General features: G+C 42.6%; 1 protein-coding gene across 1 annotated transcript; it reads left to right on the forward strand.

Moving 5' to 3' along the window:
- Positions 1–11,588: 11,588 nt before the first annotated feature.
- On the forward strand, positions 11,589–24,383 carry cercam (cerebral endothelial cell adhesion molecule). Its single transcript, XM_080047054.1, has 12 exons — positions 11,589–11,911; positions 13,185–13,295; positions 14,641–14,758; positions 14,968–15,102; positions 15,534–15,738; positions 15,856–15,975; positions 16,213–16,289; positions 16,835–16,941; positions 17,417–17,549; positions 17,936–18,063; positions 20,670–20,873; positions 22,348–24,383. The coding sequence occupies exons 1-12, from the start codon at positions 11,706–11,708 to the stop codon at positions 22,580–22,582; spliced, it is 1,779 nt and encodes a 592-aa protein (XP_079903180.1). The 5' UTR covers positions 11,589–11,705; the 3' UTR covers positions 22,583–24,383.
- Positions 24,384–25,979: the final 1,596 nt, after the last annotated feature.

The raw sequence follows: 25,979 nt of genomic DNA on the forward strand, positions 1-25,979 counted from the left end.
TTTCTTTCCCGTAGGCCTATAGCATGCTAAATGTGGCTTTGGCTCTTACCTGGAATGAGACAGTTACAAAGTAGAACGCAACTAAATACCTTTCTACACGGCCTTCTTTTGTGGCTTTGGGAGGCCTCTCTATACGCTCATGATGTGGCGCTTGGCCAAAGACAGCAGTGATGAATGTGAGTCTGCAGCAACAGATGTCCATACACAATTCTTGGGGTTGAATTTGAGTTGACTCAAGAATTGCGTTTGGACAATCAGTCGCGAGAGACTCTATATGCTCTGTCTGGATTAAAAGGAAAGGGGAAACGAAGCATTTGATTATTTAAATCACAAGTGAGCACGGGGCAGTTATTGTAGGCTATAGGCCCTTGGCTGCACCTGCTACGGCTGCCTGTCTAAATGCCCTTTGACAGCATGAGCTGCGTCCGACAACGAAAACAGTTTTCCCTCGGCTTTCCCCCCTTCAATAGGGAGTTGCAGCACTGTGCATTATTTTTGACATTCTCACTGCTCAGCATATAGCTTCACATTCGCCTTTTCCTTCGACAAAAAAAAATCTGCCTTCTCACTGTGTATTTCCAAACACTGAGCCTGTGGCAGCAGAAAACTAAACCTGGAGATATTTTCGTGCGATAAGAATCGTTCAAATAAGCTCTTCTCTGCAAACTTTCCCTAAAGCTATACAGCCTAAATCCCAAAATGCGTAGATATGTTGGACTGAAGTCCATGATAATGCTAAGGAGGTATTGTTGCTGCCACAATCACTTTGTGACTTTCTCTCCTGCATGCTTGAAAGCGCCCTATTCCCTATACTTTCTTCCACTGCTATAACGTAGGCCTATTTGCACTGGTTGCTTTAGTTGTAAAGTTATAACCACAAGTCCGTCCAGAATCTCTGGGCCCTTTAAGATGGCTGAATGCCTTGGCCATTGCCATCTTTAAGTAAAATGTCATCGCCTTTGGTTCACCACGAGAGTCTTGGCCTACTTTCAAAGAGTCTCAAAGGTGTTCAAAGGGCTGATATTAAAGACAAGCAAAAAACCTTTTAAAAAGTCCGAGGAGAGGATGCCACAGGGGGAAAAAAACGTTTCGCCATTTCTGCACCTGTGTACCATCTTCATCGATTTCGGGAGAGACTGTTCAGTTGTGGTGCCTCTATATGCACAATGGCTTTCCACGGATGTTAATTATAGCCTTTAAAAGAAAAAAAGAAAAAATACCCTCCTATTTGAAGAGCGACTGTGTTCGTTCCGCTGCTGCTTTATAGGCTAGCTATGGGGACGAAACCAAAATTAAAGAATAAAAGAAAAAAAGAAAAGAAACCCCTTATATAGTTCCCGTGGTGGTGCGTCCTTGGTTCAGTTTCCCACGACGTGCAGTTCTCTTGGATGTCCCCACTCCGTCCAAATGCCCAAATGCCCCCCAGCGAGGAGGCGTTGGATGGTGACAAAAAGAGGCTGAACGAGGAGCAGGAGGGAAGCGGGCTTTTGCTATCGTGCACTCCGGACAGTCGCTCCTAGCTTTCCTCCCATCCCTCCACCCTCCCTTCCTTCCTTTACGGCGCTCTCGCACTGACTGACTGACTGGAAGGATGCCTCTCTGCCCTCCTGGCTTTTTCTACACGCGCATCTCCCTCCAACAAATAAAACGGTGTGGCCGCGTCGCAAGAGGCGGAGAGAGGAGTGGAGAAGGTCCTCGCTTGGTACTGAATTTGAATAACACCACGGGGTGATAAATGTCCATTGTACTGCTTAAGTAATGAATCTTCGCTGTCCTCTGTCACACACACACACACACACACACACACACACACACACACACACACACACACACACACACACACACACACAAACTCACACACGCGCCAGCAGCTGCGATGAGGGACCAGCAAGCCCCTCTTAAAGACACAACAGCCCTATTTTCTACCCCAAAAGAGATTACAATCCCGACACTGTTTACTCTCTGACCGCACTGCATGACGTTTAGTGTTTGTCTTGTGGCCACCTCTCTCTCTCTTGTGTGAGCAAACTATAGTGCAACGCTGTAACCAGGCACTTGGACATAAAGCGGTGCCTTCAGCGCCATATGCAGCCATTCTGCTGCAGAAAGAGGCAGAACACTGTAGTGGGCCTATATGTGGCAAGTGTTTTCCGTGCTGGGTGACAGCAAAAATGAGTGGATTATGTGATGCTCGTGCGACGCGCGACAGAGCCTGCGTTATCTTATATTTTAATTCACGAGACATCTTAATTTATGTAACACATTTCATTCAAAACCACGCGATAATAATCAGAAATGGTGCAACAAAAACTTGAATGACAATAATTGTATAGCCTACATAAACTACTTAGCCTATATGTTTAATTTGTCCCTCTTTACGCCAAGGTTATATCTTTCAGCCCTCAAGCGTATGATACGTGGGTAAATTATGGACGGACACTAACTAGGCTAATTACACTTGCTGTAAGCATTTAAAATGTTTTCGCAAGCACTTAAAACAAAAGAAACAAATTAAGCAATTTGTTAACTCCATTTCAGGCACACCGACTGAACACATCATCTCAAGGGAGTTGGCACGTTTTTGCATCCATCATGCGTAAAACGGTTATAAATGAATAGACCAATAGTATGTAAGTATAATTCAAGAGGAAAGGTGCGTCTCACACACACACACACTCACACACACACACACACACACACACACACACAGGAAGCTAGAGTCTGATTCAGTCTGAGCCTATCCTCATGTCGTACATATCAGCACTTTTGAATGCTGCGTTTGCGCGCTGCAGCTTTTTGATGCTTACGAACGCCACCTCACCCCCCCCTCTCTCTCTCTCTCTCTCTCTCTCTCTCTCTCTCTCTCTCTCTCTCTCTCTCTCTCTCTCTCTCTCTCTCTCTCTCTCTCTCTCTCTCTCTCTCTAATAAATCATCCTGTCTGCGATCCCGCCCCGGGCGCAGGGGGTCCTCCTCTTTAAAGCTCAATCCGTTTTTCCCTTTTCATCCCTGTGAAGAAGCCGAGTTAACCTCTGCTGATCCACGGGGCCAGAGCCCCTCTCAGGCCCAGGCCGCCTCTCATTCATTCAGCCAGTCACTCATTCATTGCTCTTTTTTTTGGGAGTGGTGAAAAGCAAACTCCTCCATCTCCACTCCTCTCTTTCTCTCTCTCTCTCTCTCCTCTGTGCCTTTTCATGCCATGCCTCTCTTCCAGAGGCGGGAATCCCAGTAAGAAGTCAAGTCAAGAGGGTCCACTTTCACTCTCACCTTGACATCCTTCTTCACTTTACACTTCAGGCTTACGGATCTGAAGTTTTTACACACAGTGTGCAAAGATATATTTTCTACCTGGTGAGAATATATTTCTCCACAAGTGATGCACTTGTTTAGCGTGTGCATAGAAAAACTTTAAATCTGCAAATTAGTTTTTCAGACGTCAATATTAGATTTTCTTTGGGTTATAGGAACAACTGTAAGGTCAAGCACTGAAACAAATGTTCCCTCTTTAGTTCTTCATCTTAAAGTTCTTTGTGTGGAAATTGTTTAACTGCAATTGCAAAACAAATATATAATCAACACTTTTAAAGGGCTTATTGGCAACCCAAAAAACAAATCTCCTTCAGTTGTTGAATTAAGGCCTTTTAGCTGGGCTGCTTTCATGTAGGCTGTTAGTCTTGGTGGTGTATAGTCGGGGTGTGTGTGTGTGTACACAGAAACAGTAGGGGACCGCTGCACTCTTTGCAGGGGCCACTGTGCCTCCCTTCCATTCACAAATCAATGTTTAACCCACTGGCTAAAAGGCCTGGCAGGAGAGAGAGGGGCCCAGGCAGCGGTCGGTTGGGGTGGGCTATGCAACCATCCCGTGGAGAGATGGAGAGAAGAGAGAGAGAGAGGACAAAGGGAACAGGGGAATCCTTAAAATAAACCTCCTCTGGTGAAGGCATCTATTCCCTGCTGCTATAGGGCACAGCTATAGCAGAGTATAGAGGCAATGCAGTGGCAGGGAATGTCATTGAAATAAATGGCAGAGAGCATGTTGAAGCAAGAGAGGACTAACTATACACCCTGCGTTCCAATACACATTATTCCCTGCTGTTAAGTATGGTAGAAAAAGATTTAGGATGTCCCAATTCTTGTGGCCAGATACAGTATGCTTAGAAACACCAGGATGTCTTACAACATCCAGTCGAGATTTTCAGTGTGGGAATCAGCATGCTTTGGGCGATTCTGACCCACAATCCAATGCGCAACCGAAGGTTACCTCACATCGATGGAGCCTCTGAGTGAAAACAACCAGCAATGCAACAGATAGGTATATAAGCAATAGGAAAGTTCAAGGCGCGATGTAAATACGTAAAAGTAAAAGTCCCAATTGTATGCCTCCTGCATGCTAACTAAATACTTTTTTATGGTCAGCGCTAGTATGTAGACTATAAAAAAAAAATAGTATTTGATTTGGAATGCAGCCATATAGCCAAATGGACAAAGGGGTACACTGGGGAGGAGAGAGTCTCTAAACAATGGACAAACACAGGTCCTCTGTCCATACATCTACCTGCTGGAGCACTATTCATTCTTTCATTACGGGAGCCGCACTTAACTCATTTCATCCAGCGACCCAAGCTAAAAAGTGGGACTTGTTCATCTGTTCTGGCAGCTTGCAATATTTAGCAGAGAACCAGGGGCATTAAAAGGAGACGGACAGCTAGTGCAGGAAGCCAATTACAGAGATGCATTGAAGTCTTAAGGCCATGACACACAAGAGAGACACTTTTAGCTTTCATTAGAATGTCCCACATTCTCATAGGAACGTGCAGTTTTGCCCTTTCTTTGTGCCAATTTACTTCTCTGGTGCAGTGTTGCCAAGCTGTAAAGTTGCTTATGGGGGACATTCTGAAGAAACCAAATCTCATATCCCAGTTGTTTTAACTTCCAGTTGTAAATGACAGGAGCTTGCTTCATATGTGTTGTCAGGGATCAACAATTTGACCTTGTGTGACCACCAGGCTAAATCAATGAAAACACAACTCATACATCCAAAACCTGTGTGAAGTGTTTCAGAAGTTGACTCGTCAGAGATTCAGGGTTTGTTCTTTATAGGCCTAACATTGGTGAAAGCCTGGATTGTGGAATAGATCTTAAGGAATCGACGAGTGGCATAATGGCCGAGATTAAAAGATTAAAAGAAAATTCTCATATAAATGCACAACTGAGTTTGTCTTGCTACTCTTCTATTCAGACCAACACACACTCATGCTCTTTTCCCGTGCCACCACCACCACCACAACCACACACACACACAAACACACAGACACACACACACACACACACACACACACACACACACACACACACACACACACACACACACACACACACACACACACACACACACACACACACATCTCCCCCAGAATTCTTTGACAGTGGCTGCGCTGTTGCTTGGCAACAAGGCGACGGACAGCGTCATCCAGGGAGTCACTACAGAGCAGATATAGGAAGCACAGAGGTCTCCACTAATCCCCACCATTACTTTGTATAGAGATCACGGGGGCTCAAGGGGGTTCACAAATATCCTGTCATTTGCTATTGTGTGTCGATGTACGCAAGACTAAAAGACACAAAAAATAGACCAAACTTTGAGTAAGTGTGCAAGGTTTGAGATTTCTCTGAGAATTTAAAGTTGAAAAAGGCAAAATCACTTTATCAGGCAACTTCTCAATTGAAATCTTTGAATTGACTCCAAGCTGTTGCAGCATGCAGATAAATGACGAGCCAAATCATTACGTCAAATTATCCACAGATTGACTGTAAAGTTAGTTTTTCATCATCTGCTGTAAAATCAATTGACCTGGGAAGGTTTTTTTTATAGAATCTGATGTTAAAATGAAATCCATTTTTTATAAGATAAATAAATAAAGCCTTATAGAAAATACTAAAAAAAAATTGCAAATGTTTTGCTTATGATCCGTTTCATATTCATGAGAACAGATAATGCAATCATACCTGAATCACTGACCCTTATAATCTCATTATTTCAGCCATCGCCGGAGTGTTCAGCGCTGACTAAAGTGCTGCTGTGTAAAAGACTGGCCTTGATGTACACAGGTCAGATTTTTTTTTTTTTTACTGATGCAATTCTGTTTAAGTGCTTGAGTCAAACAGCAGTATTGGCCACCTGGGTAAAAAAAAATAGCCCATTGGCCTGCCAGTCAATGTATCTATAATGCTGCTGTCGGCTCCACAACATCCTCCTCTGCACACTTTTGCATTGTGAACAGAAACATGACGTCTGTATGGGTTTAGTATTTGGGATTTGAACACACATATACAAATGATACATTGACTTGTTGCTTCCTTACATGTGCAAAAACAGTAGTAGCCTAGTAGAGGGATTGGATGGTACCACAACAAAAAAAAAGATTTACAATACACAATGTTACTAAACCAACCCTACCAACAACCTCCTTCGCAACCAACTGCATAGTAACCCTCTGTCATTTTTAGAAGAAATTATTAGGTTTCTCAAATATCAGCTGCTCAGTAGCTAAAAAAAATGGCATGTAATGTTTGATTCCAAAAGATTTGTTTTATTTTATTGTTTGACAGGCTGTAGTGTTTGTGGAATCCTCTGAACCAACACATGATTGTGTGATTGTAAAAGTTAACATTTAAACAAACTGGAATACACTGCTGAAAAAGATGATCTGATTAGTGTAATTGACAGAAAATTCATTGATAACAATTTTGATGACCAACTGACGACTAGTTAGGTCATTCTTCTCAAAATAAGCTAAATCATTCTTCTGGCTCCAGCTTCTCTGTATGAAATTCAAAGATCTGCATCTGGAATCATATAGTTTTGGAGAAATTGATTATTAAAAAAAACAATCATCCCAAACCCATAATTAGTTGTAGTCCCAAGTGGAGTTACTATGGACTTTTACTATAGACATTCAGCTCAATACATTGGATATGAGTTCACATCAAACACATGACTCCTTGTGATTGTGAAAACATGACATATGATGACATGGGGAGGACGGGTAGCAGACAGGGGAGGGAGGCTGCCTGCCTGCCCGGAGCTGCTGAGTAAGAGGGTATGTGTGCCACGGCTCAGACCCTGACTGACGGCTATTGACCCACGCAGCCAAAAGACGTCTCTGTGGGAACGCTATTGATTATTGCCACAGCAATAAAGGTCCCGGGAGCTTGTGAGAATGTCACCACTCTCTGCTTGCCTTTACCAGCACCCCTGTCCCCCAATACACAAACACAAAGGACAGAAACCCCTTTACCCCTCTGACAAGTCCTATAACCTATAGCCACTCACTCTCTCTCACGTTAACCAAAGGCTGCTTTGACTGGTTGGCAAAAGAATTGATGAAAGTGAGATTGGTGGCCTGGTGGTGACTGGAGCCTAAGATGTGCATTTGTGTGAGAGTGTGAAAAGTGTATAGTGCACATGCATGAGTAGCTCCAAAAAAAAACATATTTGCCCCGTTTATCTTCAGATATTTGTCATGGAAATTCATCAATGGTGCTTCCCCAGCAATGGAAAATGAAAGTTTGTTTCACTAATTTGTCATAGCAATGACTGTGTTTTATAAAGGACAACTGGAGAAGTGTCTGTGAAGAGACAATTTTAGGAATTTGAGTGCCAAAAACAAAATGTATTTCACTGCCATTTGTATCAGGAAGGCATCACACATCTGAGAGTTGGATACCTGTACAAATAGTAACCAAAACTATCTGAATGAGTAAATACCACTAGATGTAGGCCTAAGTGAGAAAATAACCCAACCAAAGCCAACTACAACAAGTAAACAAACATCATTAACTGCGGTTTAACCGCTTTTTTCACCCTATGTCCTGCAATCTGGTCAAAACAATAGATATATTCTTTTTTTTTGTCTTTCTTTACTTTCTCCTTCACACACCCCCTCACACAAACGCCACGTCCACCCTTGACCTCCCTGTGAAGAGTTAGTGCGGCCGAGGTTGAACTCTCCCAGATCCGCTTGGGCCACTACAGCGCTGGGAAAGTGGCCCTGACCATACGTGCATGATGTGTGTGTGTGTGTTTGCGTGTGAGTGTGGCAACACTTGGTCTGTCATGAATAGCAGAGATTTTGACCCTCAACCCCATCTGACCCTGTCCACACAAACGGCCCCCCCTTTAACCCCAACCAAACGCTTTTGTCAGCCGGTGCCTGCCTTGGTTTTTATTCACAGAGCCCACACCAGAAGAGTCAAAATGCATTATATACCACTTTGCTTATTATTTTCCACCTGCACGTTCTCTTTTTTCTTTTTTCATCACTCCTCTTTCTGCTCCTCGGTCAAACTCAGACTTGAGAGCAGATTAAGCAGTAGAGCTGAAATATACACATTGAATTCGCTATGGGTTTAGCATTAGCCTTAGTCAATTCTTAACTACTAATGTATAATCCCACACCTTAGATCAATAACTCATCATTTAACACCACATCTTTTAAAAAAATATAAATTTTTAAAATCCTTTTTCACATAAAGGCACAGTGTGTAAAGGCAATTGGTGTTTTCAGAACAGACTTGGTAGAAATGGAATATAATATGTTTTAATCAGTATATAATCGCTTGAAAATAAAGATTCTTTCTTTTATTACATTAGGATGAACGCTTTATATCTACATAGGAGAGGACTCTGATATGTTGCACTGCCATGCTTCTAGCACCTATGGGTGTGTGTCTGCACCTGTTGGGAGACACGGAATATACCATTGAATAAATCACTTCATCTTCACCTCTTCACTTGACATTGTGGAAAGACTTGAGGCAGTGGTGGATGATGCCATCTTTAGTAAGCTTCTCGTCCTTGAAGGCCACCGTAGCTTCTGTAAATGATCTGAACGAGAGGGGTAGACACGGATCATTGGATGATGCAAAAACACTGCTGTATTACACACTTTACCTATACAATGAGCATTCCTCTTCAGACTTAAGTAAGATTTCCTTGAAGATTTAACTGTGTGTGTATGTGAATACATACAGTATGCGCATTGTGAGTACACTGAACATTCCAGATAAAAAACGTTTTCTATATTTTATTATACAATTTACATAATTTAGGGATGCTGCTGAGCCAATTTAATTTAGATATTATAGGTTCAGGTTATGTTGAAACACATATGTTATTTATCAATTGTTATTTTTAAATGTTCTCTTCAAACTAAAGCGATAATTTCATCTTGCTGGCTATAACCACTGATTATCTGGGCATAGTGTCTTTAGAAAATAGTCCTGACATCAGCTTTCAAATGTGTTTCTCAATCTAGGACCCGGGGACCCTCCGGTAGGTCATTCAGGAGGTTCAAGGTGGTCCTCTGCAGTGAACCCGAGCTGAACAATTTTGTCGACCCTGCTTAGTGAATAAGATAGTGGGGACTGGAGATGCAAGTATATACCAGTAATGACCTCTGAGACTATTGAAGAGGAACTTGTTGACTATATGGGATTGACAAAAATACCTGCGGCCATTTATTTAAGTGAGTAACGGGAGCTTTCTATCGACAGTCCCATTTCCATTCATTTCTTGTTGACATATTATAATTTTTTCTCAATTGGTGATATAACACTAATTTTAAATCTCTACGCTTCATCTGTTGGCTACTTTGAAACTCGCCCTACACCTTAACTCTATAGGTCGTCTGATGCCCTGCCTATACACACAAGCCACCCAATGCATTAAAACAACACATCTTTGAACCCTTTTATTTACTGAGGAACTAATCTGTGTTTTATTAAGCCCTTTCTCCACTATGGACTCTGTGAGAGCACTGCAGCCTACAGCCTTCTCTTCTCAGCAGTTCACTCAGGAGCTATAGTGCCGCAATAAATATTTTCTTTTTTTAAAGGACCTCTCTTGGCTATATACCAGAAACTTTTTTTTGCTGTCGTTGTTAAGAAATGCTGCCATGACTCCACTGATTCAGTGATCAGTCGCCTTTCTCTGCTGCTTGCTCATTCAAATCGGGAATGACTGCAATGAATATTAGGTTGAACATTAGTCAGCCCATCGATCATGAGTAGACTTCTTTGTTTTGCTGATCAGGCCGCCAGTGTTTTCTACTTTTATCTCATTTACTTAACCGTTCATACAGGACACTACTGCAGCAGTGACGCCACGGTAGCTGCTGCACCTTGTGACATGCACCTCTGTGTTTCAAACATCCACCTACATTTACAAACACAGTGTTTGATCCAGTTATCTTAAATAACTCTGGATTTGATTTTTGAAACTGTCATGGGTTTATAAAGAACATTTACCTTTTTTTACCTTCAGATTGCTAAATAGGTGTGTGAGGTAACCAATGACCTCCAAAATTGGCAGCAGATGCCAAAGAAAATTCTTGCAGAGCTCAAGTGTGGCTTTTGACACAGCAGACAGACAAGCCTAAATGCAGGGGCAGAAATATTCATAGAATGAAATAAGTAAAATACCACAGTTTAAAAAACACGCTGCAGAAGTAGACAAGTATTATCAGTGAATATGTTCTTAAAAAGCAGCAAATGTACAAATAGTGCAGAATGGCCCATTTTAGTGTGTGGTATAATTGTGTAGCTCATTTGAAAAGTGTTATACTGCATGTGTTGTTGAGTACTTTGAATGTACAACAATGTATCGTGTTCTGAACTGATCACACATTTTGGATGTACAATGACACGTTGCAATATAGAAGCTGTTGTTGCTAAATAAATGTAAAGGAATACTAGATGAGAATGAAAATATTCAATACAAGCAGACCCAGAATTATACTGAGTCCCAGCACTTGAGGAAATGTAATTAGTTAGTGTAATAAACAAAAGAAACCCATAAGACCAGAGGCCCCAATACATTGCTTGAGTAATTGGCCTTCTCTTGACTCAAAACCTCCCTCTGCTGGTCACACGCTGACATTGCTGTTAGAATAAACACCAGAAAAGACATGGTCATCATATGAGCCTTCACTTGAGACTACAGCTTTATCCAATATCTCTCTTATTATATGTATAGCCTATTCATAACCGGATATGTGTATTGTTAATAATGTACAGATGAACGTAAACACCGAGACATGTATTACGTCTGAATGATCAAAATGCATCTGCTGACTAAAAAGAGATAAACTATATAAAAAAAAGTATAGTTGACTCAAAGTAAATGAGCTGCTGTCACTTCAACGTGTTACAATACATGCACTTCCTTATTTGTAATATTTCCTGCGCACTTAATCTACAGTGACAGGTCATACACGGATTTATAGGCTAGGGATGTTTTCCTCGCGCTTAACATATCTTCCCCGTTATGTCACCATTGTCTGCAGGCAGATTTATGAAGAAGGACTACCATCTGGCCAAAATCACGCCTCCTCTGTCTTTTGGGTCTCAGACTTTTCTTATGCCACGAACTGGTGGGCCTGAAGTGAAGCGGAAGTTGTCATTTTAACCCTCTACTGGTGAGGTGGCTGGTTTTGGATTTGTTCACTGGAAAAAGCGAGCCAGCTTGTTGAAAAAAAAAGAAGTATGCTGTAGTGTGGGCTTAGAGGGTGGGAAGGAAGAAGGAGTCAAGGGAGGGAAGGGGGGTTGGTTGTTGAACATTTGGGAAAGCCCTTTTTCCCCCTTCTTCTTTTCCTTGGACTGCTGACGCGTCCTGTGCCGAGAAGCGCCGTGGATACCAACCATCCACCATGTTGCTCCTCCACTTTCTCTTTTTGGGGGCCTTGGTTTACCGCTCCGAATGTTACTTTTCGGAAGAGAAGTTCCCGGAGGAGTCGAAATTGCAGCCTCCTACCGTAGTGGTCGCGATCCTAGCCAGAAACACTGCTCACTCGCTGCCCTACTACCTCGGAGCGCTGGAGAGGCTCAACTACCCTAAAGATCGCATCACTGTGTGGTGGGTTGAATTGCATGCATGTATGCGCATTGCCAGGCTGTTTTATAAAGGGGGTCTGCTGCTGCTTTTCTCTTTATAAGTCTACAACAACAGCCTGTTCAAAAGGTCAATGGCATTTAAATGAGTTTGTGAATGCAGCAGCGTCCTAACCAACTCACCCCCCTCCCCTATCCCCTCTCTTCGCCTTTCACCAGTCAAAGCTGCTCTCACATTTATTTCCTACTGTGGATTGCACGACATTTTATAATACGTAGGGCTTCTTCCTCTTACTGACATGCTGTCTGTAAATTAGTTTTGTTAAATAAAATATTTCTAACACTAATGATTAAACACTACAAACTGAGCTGTCCTCAAAGGGGGTTTGGCATAGGCCTAGATACTGTATTCCTCTGTGGGGTACTGTATGCATCATCAAATAAACATTGAAGAAGTTGTTCTATTACACTTCTAGTCTGATTTCATGAACTTGGATCAGTGAAGTAACATGAGCTGTTGCTGGGTTGCCTGGCAGTACACAACAGAGCTGCTCACATGAGTAACACCAACTATTTAGAATAATTATGGAGTAACATTGAAAATGGTGTGTTATGTATTGTGTGTAAAAGTTGATAATGGTATAGGTATATATACCGTGGGCGATGAGTTCACAGCATCCTGTGTGCAGGATATTTGAGCTGGGGTGGGGATATGAAAAACATTTTAAATGTGTTAAATAACTAATAATAATCCAGCAAATGAAATAGCTGATGTATTATACTTCCCCTCATCGATCCAGTATTGCACTAGAGAAGTTTTGCTTATTGATGATTTACATTTGAGCCCAAAATGGCCCAATACACAAAATGACAGATGCACTGAATTCATTATGACTCAGGGTGTATGTCTTGATATATTGCTCACTGCTGTTATCCATCAAGTTTACAATATATTCCAGTTTTGAAGTAGAAGTAATACTACTGGTGTTGAATTGTATGCTAGTCCAAAATGAACACTTTAAGAACACACACAGTTACTTACAAAGTTACATACGCTGAAATATCATAGCATAGACAATGTGACATCCTGATTGATAACGCCTTCCACTAACTTTTATTGCCTCCCCCAAATAGAGTCGTACTCAGAAACTCTTTTGAGGTCAAAGAGGTCCACCGTGTATTTCAAGGGGAATATATTAACAACATGAAAATATTAATGAATCTCATTCACAGAGAAGAGACTAGTAATTATGTCCAAGGCATTCATTTCACACTCTGCTTTCTCTGGGTTACCTCAGGGCCGCCACGGATCACAACGCGGACAACACCACCGCCATACTGAAAGAGTGGCTGACTCACATGCAGCAGTTTTACCATTATGTGGAATGGAGGCCGATGGAGCTGCCAGTGTAAGTCCAGAATCTATGAATGTATTGAACAGTTTTTGCATAGTGATCTGGGGATAAGGATTCCGGAGGTCAAATGCAGAACACTTCAGTAGATGCATTAAAGCTATAGTGTGTAACTTATGTTGCCCCCATGAGGAATTCTGAGTCATAACAACAACACTGTCTGTGCATCTAAATGAGGTAACCCTTCTGTGATCGCGTATGGATTGTATACCTTCTGCTGTACGTCCAGGGTTTTTTCTTAGTAGTTGAATCAACAACTCAAACATTTCTCAGGCGCTTCTCTGCATGTTTCTGAGCTCCTGCGCCCGTGTCAGGGGGCGACACCAGTTTGTAAACGTTGCACTTGCCATACTGAGAAGTACAGAGTTTTGTGGAGCTGATAGGCTTAATCAACTTTGTGTCAACTCGCTTGGTGATGGCTTGAATGTAACTGACATTCAATATGAAAAATGTAAGCACTATAGCTTTAATATGAAGGCTAAGAAAGGAGTTAACCTACGTTCTCTAATTTTTTGATCACAATCCTTGACATTCCATTCTGTTGGTGATCATTTGAACGTATCAACTGAGAGAAACCCCAAAAAACTGCGCTTTAAAGGTGGAGTCAGCAATTCTTGAGAAGGCTTGTTAGCAAAATCACTTTTTGTCAAAATCACTGAATATTTCCAAATGATCCCCTACCAGTCTAGGATCTGTAAACTGGTATGTTAACAAAGCCGTAGCTACATGCCCGTTTACAGAGTCTAGGCTGTGTATTAACACTGGAACAGGAAGTGGATTAGATATTCACTGATTTTGACAACAACAGAAAATTGACAACAAGGGTTCTCCAGAATCGCCAAATCCACATTCAAGCACATATCTGCTCACTCTGTCTTTATATCCGATGGACGCATGGTGAACGTGTATTAATAACATACTTCTGCAGCCTCTACTGTAAGTCCCTAGTTCACCTATTTATTTGTCACAGTGGAGCCATTGTGTTGCCTATAGATAACCCTCATTTTCACTTTGCATAATGAGGAAGGATGCAGCATGCCTGTGCTTGTCCATACGCGTAACTCTGCGTGGACAGCTGTCGAAGCTGAAGAGGCCATTAGAGGAAATAATGTGTGCGTGTCAGTGATACAGGCTGATTGAAGTTTGTTAATCTACTTACAGTCCCTGGACTTTATACTTTAAGCTGTCAGTTGTATGGCTGTAATTTAAAGCGGTGTACAGACATGTATATAATTTATTTGGGCAATCCACTCAAATAGAACTACACCCCAGTAGTATAGAAAGTCTATATGGACAAGTGGCTTCCTAAACTCCAATATTGTTTTTTTCCGTCCCTTCTTAGGTCCTATGCAGGAGAGTTGGGTCCAAAGCATTGGCCCAACACCAGATATCAGCAAGTGATGAAGCTGAAGCAGGCCGCACTCAACTTTGCCAGGAAACGCTGGGCCGACTACATCCTGGTACATAAATAAAACATCTTGTGACAGCAGTTGGAAGATTAATGACAGTCCACTCTTGATTTATCTGATGACATTTGTTCCCTCCTTTGCCACTGTTGTTTCATCCAAGAGGAAAATAGTTTGCCCAAAGATTGTTCCCCTTCTCTCTCTCTCTCTCTCTCTCTCTCTCTCTCTCTCTCTCCCGCTCTCCTTCGTCTCCTCTGTTTCAGTACGCCGACACAGACAATATCCTCACCAACCCGGAGTCTCTCAACCTGCTGATAGCTGAGAACAAGTCTGTCATTGCTCCCATGCTGGAGTCTCAGGGAGCGTACTCAAACTACTGGTGCGGTATCACTCCACAGGTGAGTGTGATCTCTATGGTGATCGCTCCCCCCCGTGGCAGTGAAGGGACAGAAGAGAGATTGGGAGCTATGTTCAAAATAACCAAATAAAAAATAAAAATAAACGTTCAAGATCCACTGTATGGTAATAAAGGATTTAGCAACACAGCAATTCTAATTTAAAAGAGCAAAAATATACAAAAATACAAAAAGGTTTGAATGTATTCAGAATAACACAGAATGTTATAAGGATTTTAACAAAAAAAAATAACAGACGATGTTATCTGGATCAGTACATTGATCTTTGGCATCAGTCCAATATCCGATAAGTAGATTGCAGCCATATTAGAATCTATACCGATACTAGATTGGGCCGTCCGCATCCCTCAAAAACATACAGTATACTGTCCTGTATGTTTCTTACTGGACATCCTAATCCATGGCTCTCTCAGGGATACTACCGTCGAACAGCGGAGTATTTCCCCACCCGTCACCGCCACAGACTGGGCTGTTTCCCTGTTCCCATGGTGCACTCCACCATGCTGCTGGACCTAAGGAAAGAAGGCATGAGGAAACTGGCCTTCTTCCCCCCTCACGAGGATTACTCCTGGCCCTACGATGATATCATTGTCTTCGCCTTCTCGTGCCGGGCTGCAGGTTAGTTTAGCTTGTTGTTTGCTCATTAGTTTTTTTATTTGAAGAAAGGGAGAAAAATGGGAAGAATTAGACCCACTGAACCTCTCATTTATTCATTAATATTTTGATTCTGTCCAGCTATACAGATGTACCTGAGTAACAAGGATCGCTACGGCTACCTCAACATCCCTCCCAAACCTCATCAGACATTGGAAGACGATCGCCTCAACTTTGTACATGTCCACCTTGAGTCCATGAGTAAGAACTGACTTACTGACATAAATGGTGAACAACACAGTTCACCATTTATGAATATTAATAAAGACAAACACTTGCAAAGAATTTTTTTAAAAAGTTCATGCACACACTGAAAAATATATGAATTTTCACCGTGTCTTAGCAGGATCCTCATGTTGTGCAGATTCAGCTTTATATTTTGTTCATCGAATGATGTTCTCCTGTCCTAAACTTGTGTTCCTCCTTTTTGTCAACCAGTTGCTGGACCTCCGATGCACCCCTCACGCTACGTCCATATGTTCCAAAGACAGAGAGACCTAATGGGATTTGATGAGGTAAGAGTCACAATCATTACTGATATAGTAATACACTGTTTACTAGTGTTGTCGTCAAGGCCACCCAAACTGAGAACCAGTCATGACCGATACCAGAGTGTTTCAAGACTTTGAGGGGGCGAGACTGAGATTGAGTACCACAACACTGCTGTATACGTACATACTCAACCAACATGGCGGTCTCGGCATGCATGAGAAGAAAAAATTGTACCCATAACTACTTAACTTTCAAGGTTAAAATATTTCTAAGAAATATATTTTATAACATAATTTCCCTGATGCTTGAATGGTATTAATCCAAATGCTGGTGTTATTTATGCTCGTTTGTGTCCTGCCTGTGTTGACATCTGCTTTTAATACATTTTATTATTCACACACAGTGGTCTAGGAAATTATGACTGGATAAAAAGGAATTCAACTTTGTTTGAGGATTTTTTGGGCTGATTCAATCTTTCAGTAGTAAGAGTAAGAGAATAAGATATTTGGTACACATTTCAGTTATGCCGTTGTAGCAGTTAAACACCCACTCTTCTCCTCTCCTACAGATCTACCTGGTCAATCTGCGTCGGCGTAGCGACCGTAGAGACCGAATGTTGCACTCTCTGAATGAGCTGGAGATTGATGTGAAGGTGGTGGACGCTGTGGACGGGAAGTGAGTGAACTCTCAGCTTCTTCTTACCTCCATCTCTCGCGCTCACGGTGGAAATAGAACATTCAATTATAATATGTGCAAGATTAACATTTTAAAAGTCTCAGCCTCCAAGTCATCGACACGGCCTCATTATTTTCATTTATTTTCATTCTCCTTTCTCACTTTCTCTTTTCCTCTTTCCCTCTTCCTGTCGCTGCCTCAGTTCCCTCCTATTATCTGCCTCCAGAGATCTAACGATATCTTCATTGAGCTGATGGTCCTTGATCTTACTAGCGGTTCATTTTTAATCCAATTTTTAGATAAATCCTCAAAGAAATCTTAACAAAGAAATGTATGACTTAAATAATGTTATTTTGCTTCAGTGTAAACTTTACATGTGTATGTACAGGGACAGCTCATTTAGTAGTAGGTATTGCTGGAGTAATTCACGTGATGGTCTTAACGTGATGGTGTTAACACTGAGATGTGTGTGCAGTGCACTGAACAGCAGCGACATTAAGATCCTGGGTGTGGACCTGCTGCCTGGCTACTATGACCCTTTCTCTGGACGCACCCTGACCAAAGGAGAGGTGGGCTGCTTCCTCAGCCACTTCTACATCTGGAAAGAGGTTAGAACCAAGACACACTCAGTCATTGTACAGGAAAGTCCTTATTGGCTTAACTGACAACAGTTTGCAGAGAACAATACAGCTAATATAAGGGTGACTAAGGATGGCACTGTGGTCTGGGGTTGGGATTCCAAAGGATTATTTGTGTGTCTGGTACCTGGTACCAAATCCTAACCCTATGATTTGTAATGTGTTCTTTGCTTTCGATATAAGAGAAAATAAAAAGGGCTTTTAACAATTTGGAAACTTACCAAAAATGAAAGTAGCTATCAATGCACACACCTACTATGTGTCCCTGTCCCAATATTTTCTTTCTTCGTCAGTTTTTGATGAAATAAAATCTCTGTATTCCTTAACCCCATCCCTCTCCCTCTCCTCCTCATTAGATGGTGGACATGCAGTTGGACAAGGCGCTGGTCTTTGAAGACGACGTTCGTTTCCAGGCCGACTTCAAACGGCGCGTCCTCAGACTGATGGAGGAGGTGGAGCAGGTGGAGCTGGACTGGGACATCATGTAAGACAAAGCTTTCCACAGAACGTATAGAAGCAAATGTCTTTCATTGAAATCCTACTGCAATCTCTCTAGGTCGTCCTCAGACGAGCCCTCCATCGTTGCTTCCAGTCATCCCTATTCTCCATACATCTGGCCAGTTCATTGGTACTTTGCGCTCCTGCATCCTTCTTGAGTATATCCATGTATGTTAGTGTAGGACGTCCTCGAGACCGATGACCATGATTTGGTTCCCATTGTACCAATTTGCTGGCTGGCAGCTCTTGGTGTCTTTGGCAGTGTCCCGCCAGTCTCATTCTTCTAGAAGCTACTTTCTCGCTAACCCTTGGTATTCCTTCATACAGGATACTGTTGGTAACATGAGTACTCTTGCTGATCTTAAGTTTTGCACCCAGCATCCTGGTGTAGCACCCGTCTAGAGACTTCTGCAAGGTTGGCTTCAGGGACCAGCATTCGCTGCCGTAGAGGAGTACAGACTCTACCGTTGCATAGAAGAAGCTGAGTTTGGTTTGACGGGGGAGGTTAGAGTTCCAAACACAGGTCATTCCGTTCAGGGCCCTCCATGCGAGTGCCTTCCTCACCTTTAGGTCCTGCTCGGTTGAGTTGATCCATGAGCCCAGATACTTGAAGTCCTCGACTTTCTTCAGCACAGAGCCACCAGATGTTGTCAGCGGTTGATGCTCCGGTGAGATGTTGTAGGTGATGACCTCTGTTTTCTTGGCGTTTAGCCTAAGGCCAACCTTGGCGCACTCCAGCTCCACTCTGTTCAGGAGTTCCTGTGCTTGCTCCACGTTGTTGGAGAGCAGGCTGATGTCATCCACGTAGTCCAGGTCTGTCAGGACAACTGCAGGGTGTCGCTTTGACCTCCTTGGGGTTAGGGTGAAGCCGAGGTCCTGCTCCCGCCCACTGATGGCTTTTCTGAGCGCGTAATCCAGGACTATGATGAAGAGGAAGGGGGCTAGTGTATCCCCTTGCATTACTCCAGCTAGGATATCAAACTCCTCAGTGTTGCCGTCTGGGGTAACCACCTTGGACCTTGTTCCTGCGTGCATGGTCTCAATAGCCCGGAGTAGGTTGGGAGGAACACCGTAGGCCTTAAGGATCTTCACCATCGTGCCTCTGTGGATCGAATCAAATGCCTTTTTGAAGTCGATAAAGCATAGTACAGCTGTCAGGTTATCCTTCTTCACCTCCTCGATCATTCTCCTTAGTGCCAGGATCTGGGCTGTGGTGGTTCTCCCCTCGCGAAAGCCATTTTGGTTCTCCCTCAGGTGAGGGTCGATGGCGCTCCTGATCCTGTTCCTGATCCTGTTTAGTATCATACGGTTGTATATTTTTGCCGTGATACATGTCAGGCTGATGCCCCGGTAGTTGTCTGGCTTTGAGAGGTCTCCTGATTTAGGCACTGGGATGATGTTGGAGAGAGACCATACTTCAGGCAGTTTGTTTTGCAGTAGCGCTAGGTTGGAAAACTCCAGCATGATGTCATCGAGGTCACAGTTCTTTAAAACCTCTGGGGGTATGCCATCTGGCCCAGCACTTTTTCCAGCTCTCACTGTGGCTTTCGCCCGGGCTAGCTCAGTGACAGTGAATGGACCATCCTTGATGTCTAGGTTCTGGAGGACTGGTGGAATTTCTTCCTCTGCCCCATCTGCGGTTGAGCCCAGAAGGCTTCAGAAGTGGTTGAACCAGGTTGCCGTCCTCTCCTCAGGGCTGTGACCTTCAACCTGTCCCTCCTTTGTCCTTTTCCGCCCAGTCATTTCGTTGATGACCCTCCAGGCTTCCCCATACTGTTTTTCGCCTTGCGCAGCCTGCACCCTTCGCACCTTCTCCATCAGTTCCTCCCCCTTGATGTTGTCGTAGGTACTGAACAGAAGCTGCTTGGCTTCTCTCAGTTCCCCACGTCTCTGCTGGGTTGGTTCACGCTCAAAGTTGAGGCGTGCTTCCTCCACACTTCCTCGTGCTGCTACAACCTCCGGATGTTTGGACCTCAGGGAGGTTCTGGCTCTGTCCAACACAGGCACACACATCCTGGTTGCCTCCTCGTTCGCAGCAACAAATCTCATATATTCGCTGCTGGGCTGCGCTCCCTTATCCAGCTGCTGGAAACGATTCCTGACTTCCTCAGTGTACCTGGTTTGAAGGCCAGGATCACTTGCGAATGCCTTCCAATCGTGCCAGATCAATAATCAGAACCTTAAGACAGAAGATGAAGAATTTTGAAAGTGTGTTTCATTTTTGTGAGTTTATTGTTGCGGTTAGCATCCTGAAAATGGTTTGACATACTAGCTGCTTATGGTAGATATGGGTTCATGACCAAATGTGCAATGTTTAGATTATGTATCAATTTGGGGGGGGGTTGACCTGAAACGCTAAAACACATAAAATTGTCGGACCGGACTACGTCTGGCAACCCAAAAATACAGACAAACCGCTACAATACATGCAGGACAAATGCTGCAAAAGGACAATGCTTCATAAAATTAATTCCAAGCCACTCGGCAACAAAGAACAGCAATATTGCAACAGATTCCAGTGACCATAGGTTTTGGACATTGTCCTTCTTCACTCTCTTTATTTTCTCTTTATGGCTATACTCTACGCTACAGATACTTTGGCAGGAAGCAGGTGAATCCCTCAAAGGAAGAGCCGGTGGAGAATGTTCACGACTTGGTGTTTGCAGACTACTCCTACTGGACCCTGTCCTATGCCATCTCCCTGCAGGGAGCCCAGAAACTGCTCAACGCTGAGCCACTCTCCAAGATGCTGCCTGTGGATGAATTCCTCCCCATCATGTATGACAAACATCCCAAGTAAGTATGAAAGTGCTCATTTGTTTGACTTATGCATGCATGCCTCGTACTTTTCTTGACCCTACTTTTGACTTGATGAGTACTTTGGGGAAATGATATAGATAATTTTCACATTCCTTGACTTGATGATTAAATTAGTCTTTCAGCATTCTACAATCTCCATAAAAGCTAAACTGACTTCGTAATTGCTAAAAACATGCTTTCCCATAGTCGCCCAAACTTGTACACATTCTAGAAAAACATAGTAGATTACAGATCTATAATGGGGTCTGTTGTTAACTTTACTTCACGCTGCTTTGGCCAATATCTCTATTTTTGTCAGTTAAGTATGGTGTGCTTGTCGAGCTCAATGGAACACCACACTTCATAGTAGTTCTTTAATCTCTCTCAACATTTATCTTCTCATGGTGTACAGCTTTTATGGCAGCATCTCTTTCTGGGATTGATTGTCTGGATTTTGGGCAGTGTGGATTGTCACTTTGTAGTTTCCAGATAGACTTAAACAGTTCAGATGTTTTTTTTAGCAACGCTATTGGTACAGTTTGAGGGACGGGGGAAAAAAACCTTTGTGCCCTGCGGTTGAATCCCCAAGATTGGCCCATGGAACTTTTCCCCCTGGTGCCACCATGAGGTTCACTTTTTTGTTTTCTAGTGAAATGTCTTAACACCTATTGGATGGAATGCGATTCTCATCACCGTCGTGTTTAATGTTAATTAGTTGAACCAGACAGTGAACTTGTAAACATCAGCATCGTCAATGTGATGTGCGCTATTGTTAGCATTTCTCCTCGTAGTATTGCTTTGCCTAAGTATGGCCTAACATAGCTGCCAGCATGGCTGTTCTAAATCTTATACCCCTGACATTAGCCCTAACCAAACAACTTTTACTCATCATCCCACAGTTATGTTCTAGCAGAGTTACTGAGACACATATGAGTGTCTGCTGACTGTTAGAGATGAAATGCACCTTGGGCTAAAGAGGCCTGCAAACCAGAAGGCTTGGCAGTGTCTGTGTGCTCTATCATGTGTGGAAAACTGGCTTATAGCCAACCCACTTTTCTCTGTCCTCTCTCTCTCTCTTTCTCTCTCTCTCTCTCACCTCTGGGATTCTAATTCGATATGCTTGACTGGTCTGCTAAGAATGCACAACGGCCGCACAGCACACATTGGTCCTGCTGTCGCCCCTCATGCAAAGAGTAACTGAACTGGGTTTGAAAATCAGCAATAGTCTGCATCTCTAGTCAAATCGATGTATTCCACAAAATATCACTGATGAGAATCATTAACACTGGATTGTAGGAAAAATGTAATCTGTGTTGCAGTTTATATGCTTTTTTAGTATTTATTGTGAACTACTGAATATGGGATAAAGCCTCAAATGAATGTAATAAAATCTATATATATATATATATTCTCTATCCCTGTTCTCTCTCTCTCTCTCTCTCGCTCTCTCTCTCTCTCTCGCTCTCTGCAGTGAGGACTACAAATCCCATTTTCAAAACAGAAACCTACAGGCCTACAGCACACGCCCCCTTCTGGTGCAGCCGTGTCACTACGCCGGTGACGCCCAGTGGGTGAGCGACACTGAGGTGTCCACTCAGTGGGACGATGACTCTGTGCGCACCGATTGGAGGGGTTCCCACAAGACCCAGAAAGGCTCTGCACCGCCAACGGATATACTGTCGGCTAACTACAGGGATGAACTCTAGCGCGGGGGCAGATGTTGCCGCAGAGACAGCCGCAGGTCAAAAAAAAAAGGCCCGGAGGTCAGAGAGCCATATGCTGAGAAGAGGGGTGAAGAGTTCTCAGACTATACTTCAGTCTCCACTCCTCCTTATGCCAATGACATGCTCATTGCCACTGAAACAGGACTACGTTTTGTTTTTGTTTTAAAGCATGTTAGCAAATGAATGGCACAAGATGCTTTTTGAAAGCAATATAAGGGACCATTTTTCTTGGGGCTGTTTGTAAAGATGTGTAAAAAATAATGGGTGTTTTTAATAGTTGTACAGATGCCTTAGCAACTCAATGGCTTGAACTTTGCGAGGACAATCCATCCTTAAGTGTTTCTTAACTTTTAACTTTATTCAGACCTTGTTAATGTTACGAGAGTTTGTGCAATTGTGTGTGGCTGAGGTCAATAGCATTTTGGTTTGAATGAATGCTGGTGATGATTGCATGTTAATAATGCTCATTTCAAGCTTTTACAAGGAAGCCAGAGGAGGCGGCTTTACAAGGACTTTTCTCTTTTTATGTGTTGAGAGCTGACTGAGGCTCCAGTGGCTGCACAAATCTGGACAAAGGTTTGATATTTGCTCTCTATCATTTCTTATATTCCTTTCTGTGTTGGTGTATCCATCTGTCCAGCCATGTCTCCACTTGTGCAAGTCTTCAATCGGAACTGTTGAGGGATGCAGTTGTATTCGACACAAAGCCAACTAACTCTTAATAGTAATTTTCCCAGTTCTAAAGATGATGTACCTTGTGGTTTCTAGGGACTGTATAGGATTGTTTCATTGGTACCAGATTGTATTCAGGAAGTATATTTTTCTAGTGAAACTAACACATTGAATGTTTGCCTTTGTACAAAAAGTATGATGTCATAAATAGAGAAGCTGAAATAGCATTGACTCATTAGACCATAGTCTTCTCTATGTCCGGGTTTGAATATATTTTATATTTCACAGTGTGCCTAAGAAATTGTATTTTTAAGGTCAGATGGTGTAATTGTTACCTGGTGGCACTGTCAAATCTACTGCTGCAACCATGTTGTTTTTTTTCCCATCAAAGCATTTAAAACCAAATGCCTGTATGTGGTTTGAATTGACAGAAGATATGCTTGGCAGTTGGCACGATAATGCTGCACAATTCTTTGAGCCAGTGGACACATTTTATGTATTATCATTCATAAAATAGTATTTGCTTAAGAATTGACGCAGTTTACAATGATTGTGAACTCAAGAAAGGTTCACTTTGGTTCATGTGCAGTTTAGCTTCCATCCAGTTTTTTTTTTTTTTGCGGGTGCGTGCTGCTACTTTTTTGGAAGAGAACCATCTACTTTCCTGAGATATATCTTATGGCCCGAAGACTGATCCAGCACATGTAGCAAAAAATCTGGTAAAGCCATTTTGAAACACAGCCTTTGATCACCTTTTTTGGTATAGTTTCGCTGGGATCTTCAAGTCTTGGAATGTGCTGACAATAGGTTTTTAAATGACGGTGGTCAAGTTACACTCAACCCATATTACAATCATCCATAAGCATTTACTATGCAGTTCATGTATCCATTATACATCTGTTATTACGAGTGTTGCTTTTCCCTGTATATGTCTTAATTTATTTTTCCAGTCTTTCCTGATGTGGCTGATGGGTGAGTCACACAACATAATGTCAAGCAAACAATCAAAGTGCTCTCTCTGAGTTGCCTTTGAGCAGAATATTAGTATGCAAATGTTACATAACTGTATTGAAAACTCTTCAAACTTGAATAAAATGTGTTCTGAATGTGGTTATGTACTTTGTTAAGTCCATTTACCAAATCTTCCATGGATAGAGAATTATCTCAAGTACTTGAGTACTACCAGATGTTGTACTGGCAACAACTCACCACAAGAGGGTATTAAAACGAGTATTTATGCCATAAGCATGGTACCAGTTCCTGGATTTTATGAGAGTCTTTTGGAAACACATTTTCATTTTTGTGTCTGGGATTTGTAACCCTTTATTTTTCGTTGTTGTTTCTTTGAACATTTTGATGTATACATTGGAGCCGGTGCGCCGCTGGTGGTGTACACTGACCACAATCCGTTGACATTCTTGCTCCTGGCAGCCTGCCAATCAGGAGGTACCAGGAGCTGTCACAAAATGGTAAAAAGATACTTTTGCATAAGAATGGTTTCATTTATAAACTTTTGTAATACTTACCCTTAAATGTAACATAAAACATTGCTTCAATCTGCCAATTAATGTACTAAGAAAATGGGCAGTAGTTCAGGAGAAAGAAAAAGGAAGGAATCTAAAAACCAAGTGCGGATCTATTAGTGGAATGCTCTGAATGTTATGCCATATGTCACAGTAACTCTAACCGTGTTAGTTATGTCATGTTGGTTGCACAAGTCAAATTCAACATCTTAAGTGAATATTCCAGACTTATGTTCACAGATAATATCATAAGAACAGTCCTCCTAGTGACGTAATACGTCAGAATAGAACTTTAACAACCTTTCAAGCCATTTTAAGAGATTGGTGAGTTTCTTCTTCTAGACACACACACACACACACACACACACACACACACACACACACACACACACACACACCATGACACAGATACAGCAATGTATGGAAGTGCCCACATTTAACCCTGTGCATACCACAGCTGTCTGCAGTGATCAATACAAATCTTTCTGCTTAACACGATTTTTTTTTACATGACAGCCTCTCACTCTGGCACAACCTGTCTAAGATGAGAATCAATGACACACAAATAATACACACTATAGGTTTGCACAGGCACACATTATTCAACCACACACACACACACACACACACACACACACACACACACACACACACACACACACACACACACACACACACACACACACACACACACACACACACTGATAAAATCGAGGGATTGGCTGCAGCTCCTGGACTCAGCCCTTGTCCTGCTTAGGGCTGTATGAACTGGAGAGAACCTCCCGTTAAAGGAGGGTACCTACACTCAGCACCTCATTGGCTGCCTGCTCAGAGGTGGGGATTCATGAGGTCAGTTTTAGGGACTGGAGCCACAGGGCCTAAGGTTTCATAACGCAGTTACGCATGCAAGAGCATTTATGGGTAGTGTTCGTATAAAAGTATATTCAAGACTTATAGTCACAGATGACACAAACTCATTCATTCATTAAGAAGTCGAATGCTGATCCTATATACTTCTGCTTGGGTTGGTCTCTAGACCTGGAGGACTTTAAACCACAGCTGCTGCTCCTGACATCATCCCCCCAACACACACACACACACACACACACACACACACACACACACACACACACACACACACACACACACACACACACACACACACACGGTGTGAATCTAAATTA

Source organism: Ammodytes marinus (assembly GCF_949987685.1).
Source record: "Ammodytes marinus genome assembly, chromosome: 18".
In the NCBI taxonomy this organism is placed as follows: Eukaryota; Metazoa; Chordata; class Actinopteri; order Uranoscopiformes; family Ammodytidae; genus Ammodytes; species Ammodytes marinus.

What these genes read in the sequence shown, in the direction of transcription:
- cercam (XM_080047054.1), top strand. Translation starts at nt 11,706, where the DNA reads ATGTTGCTCCTCCACTTTCTCTTTTTGGGGGCCTTGGTTTACCGCTCC. An exon ending in GCTGGGCCGACTACATCCTG is followed by an intron (nt 14,759 to 14,967) that starts GTACATAAATAA and finishes CCTCTGTTTCAG; the next exon opens with TACGCCGACACAGACAATAT. An exon ending in TGTCCACCTTGAGTCCATGA is followed by an intron (nt 15,976 to 16,212) that starts GTAAGAACTGAC and finishes TTTGTCAACCAG; the next exon opens with TTGCTGGACCTCCGATGCAC.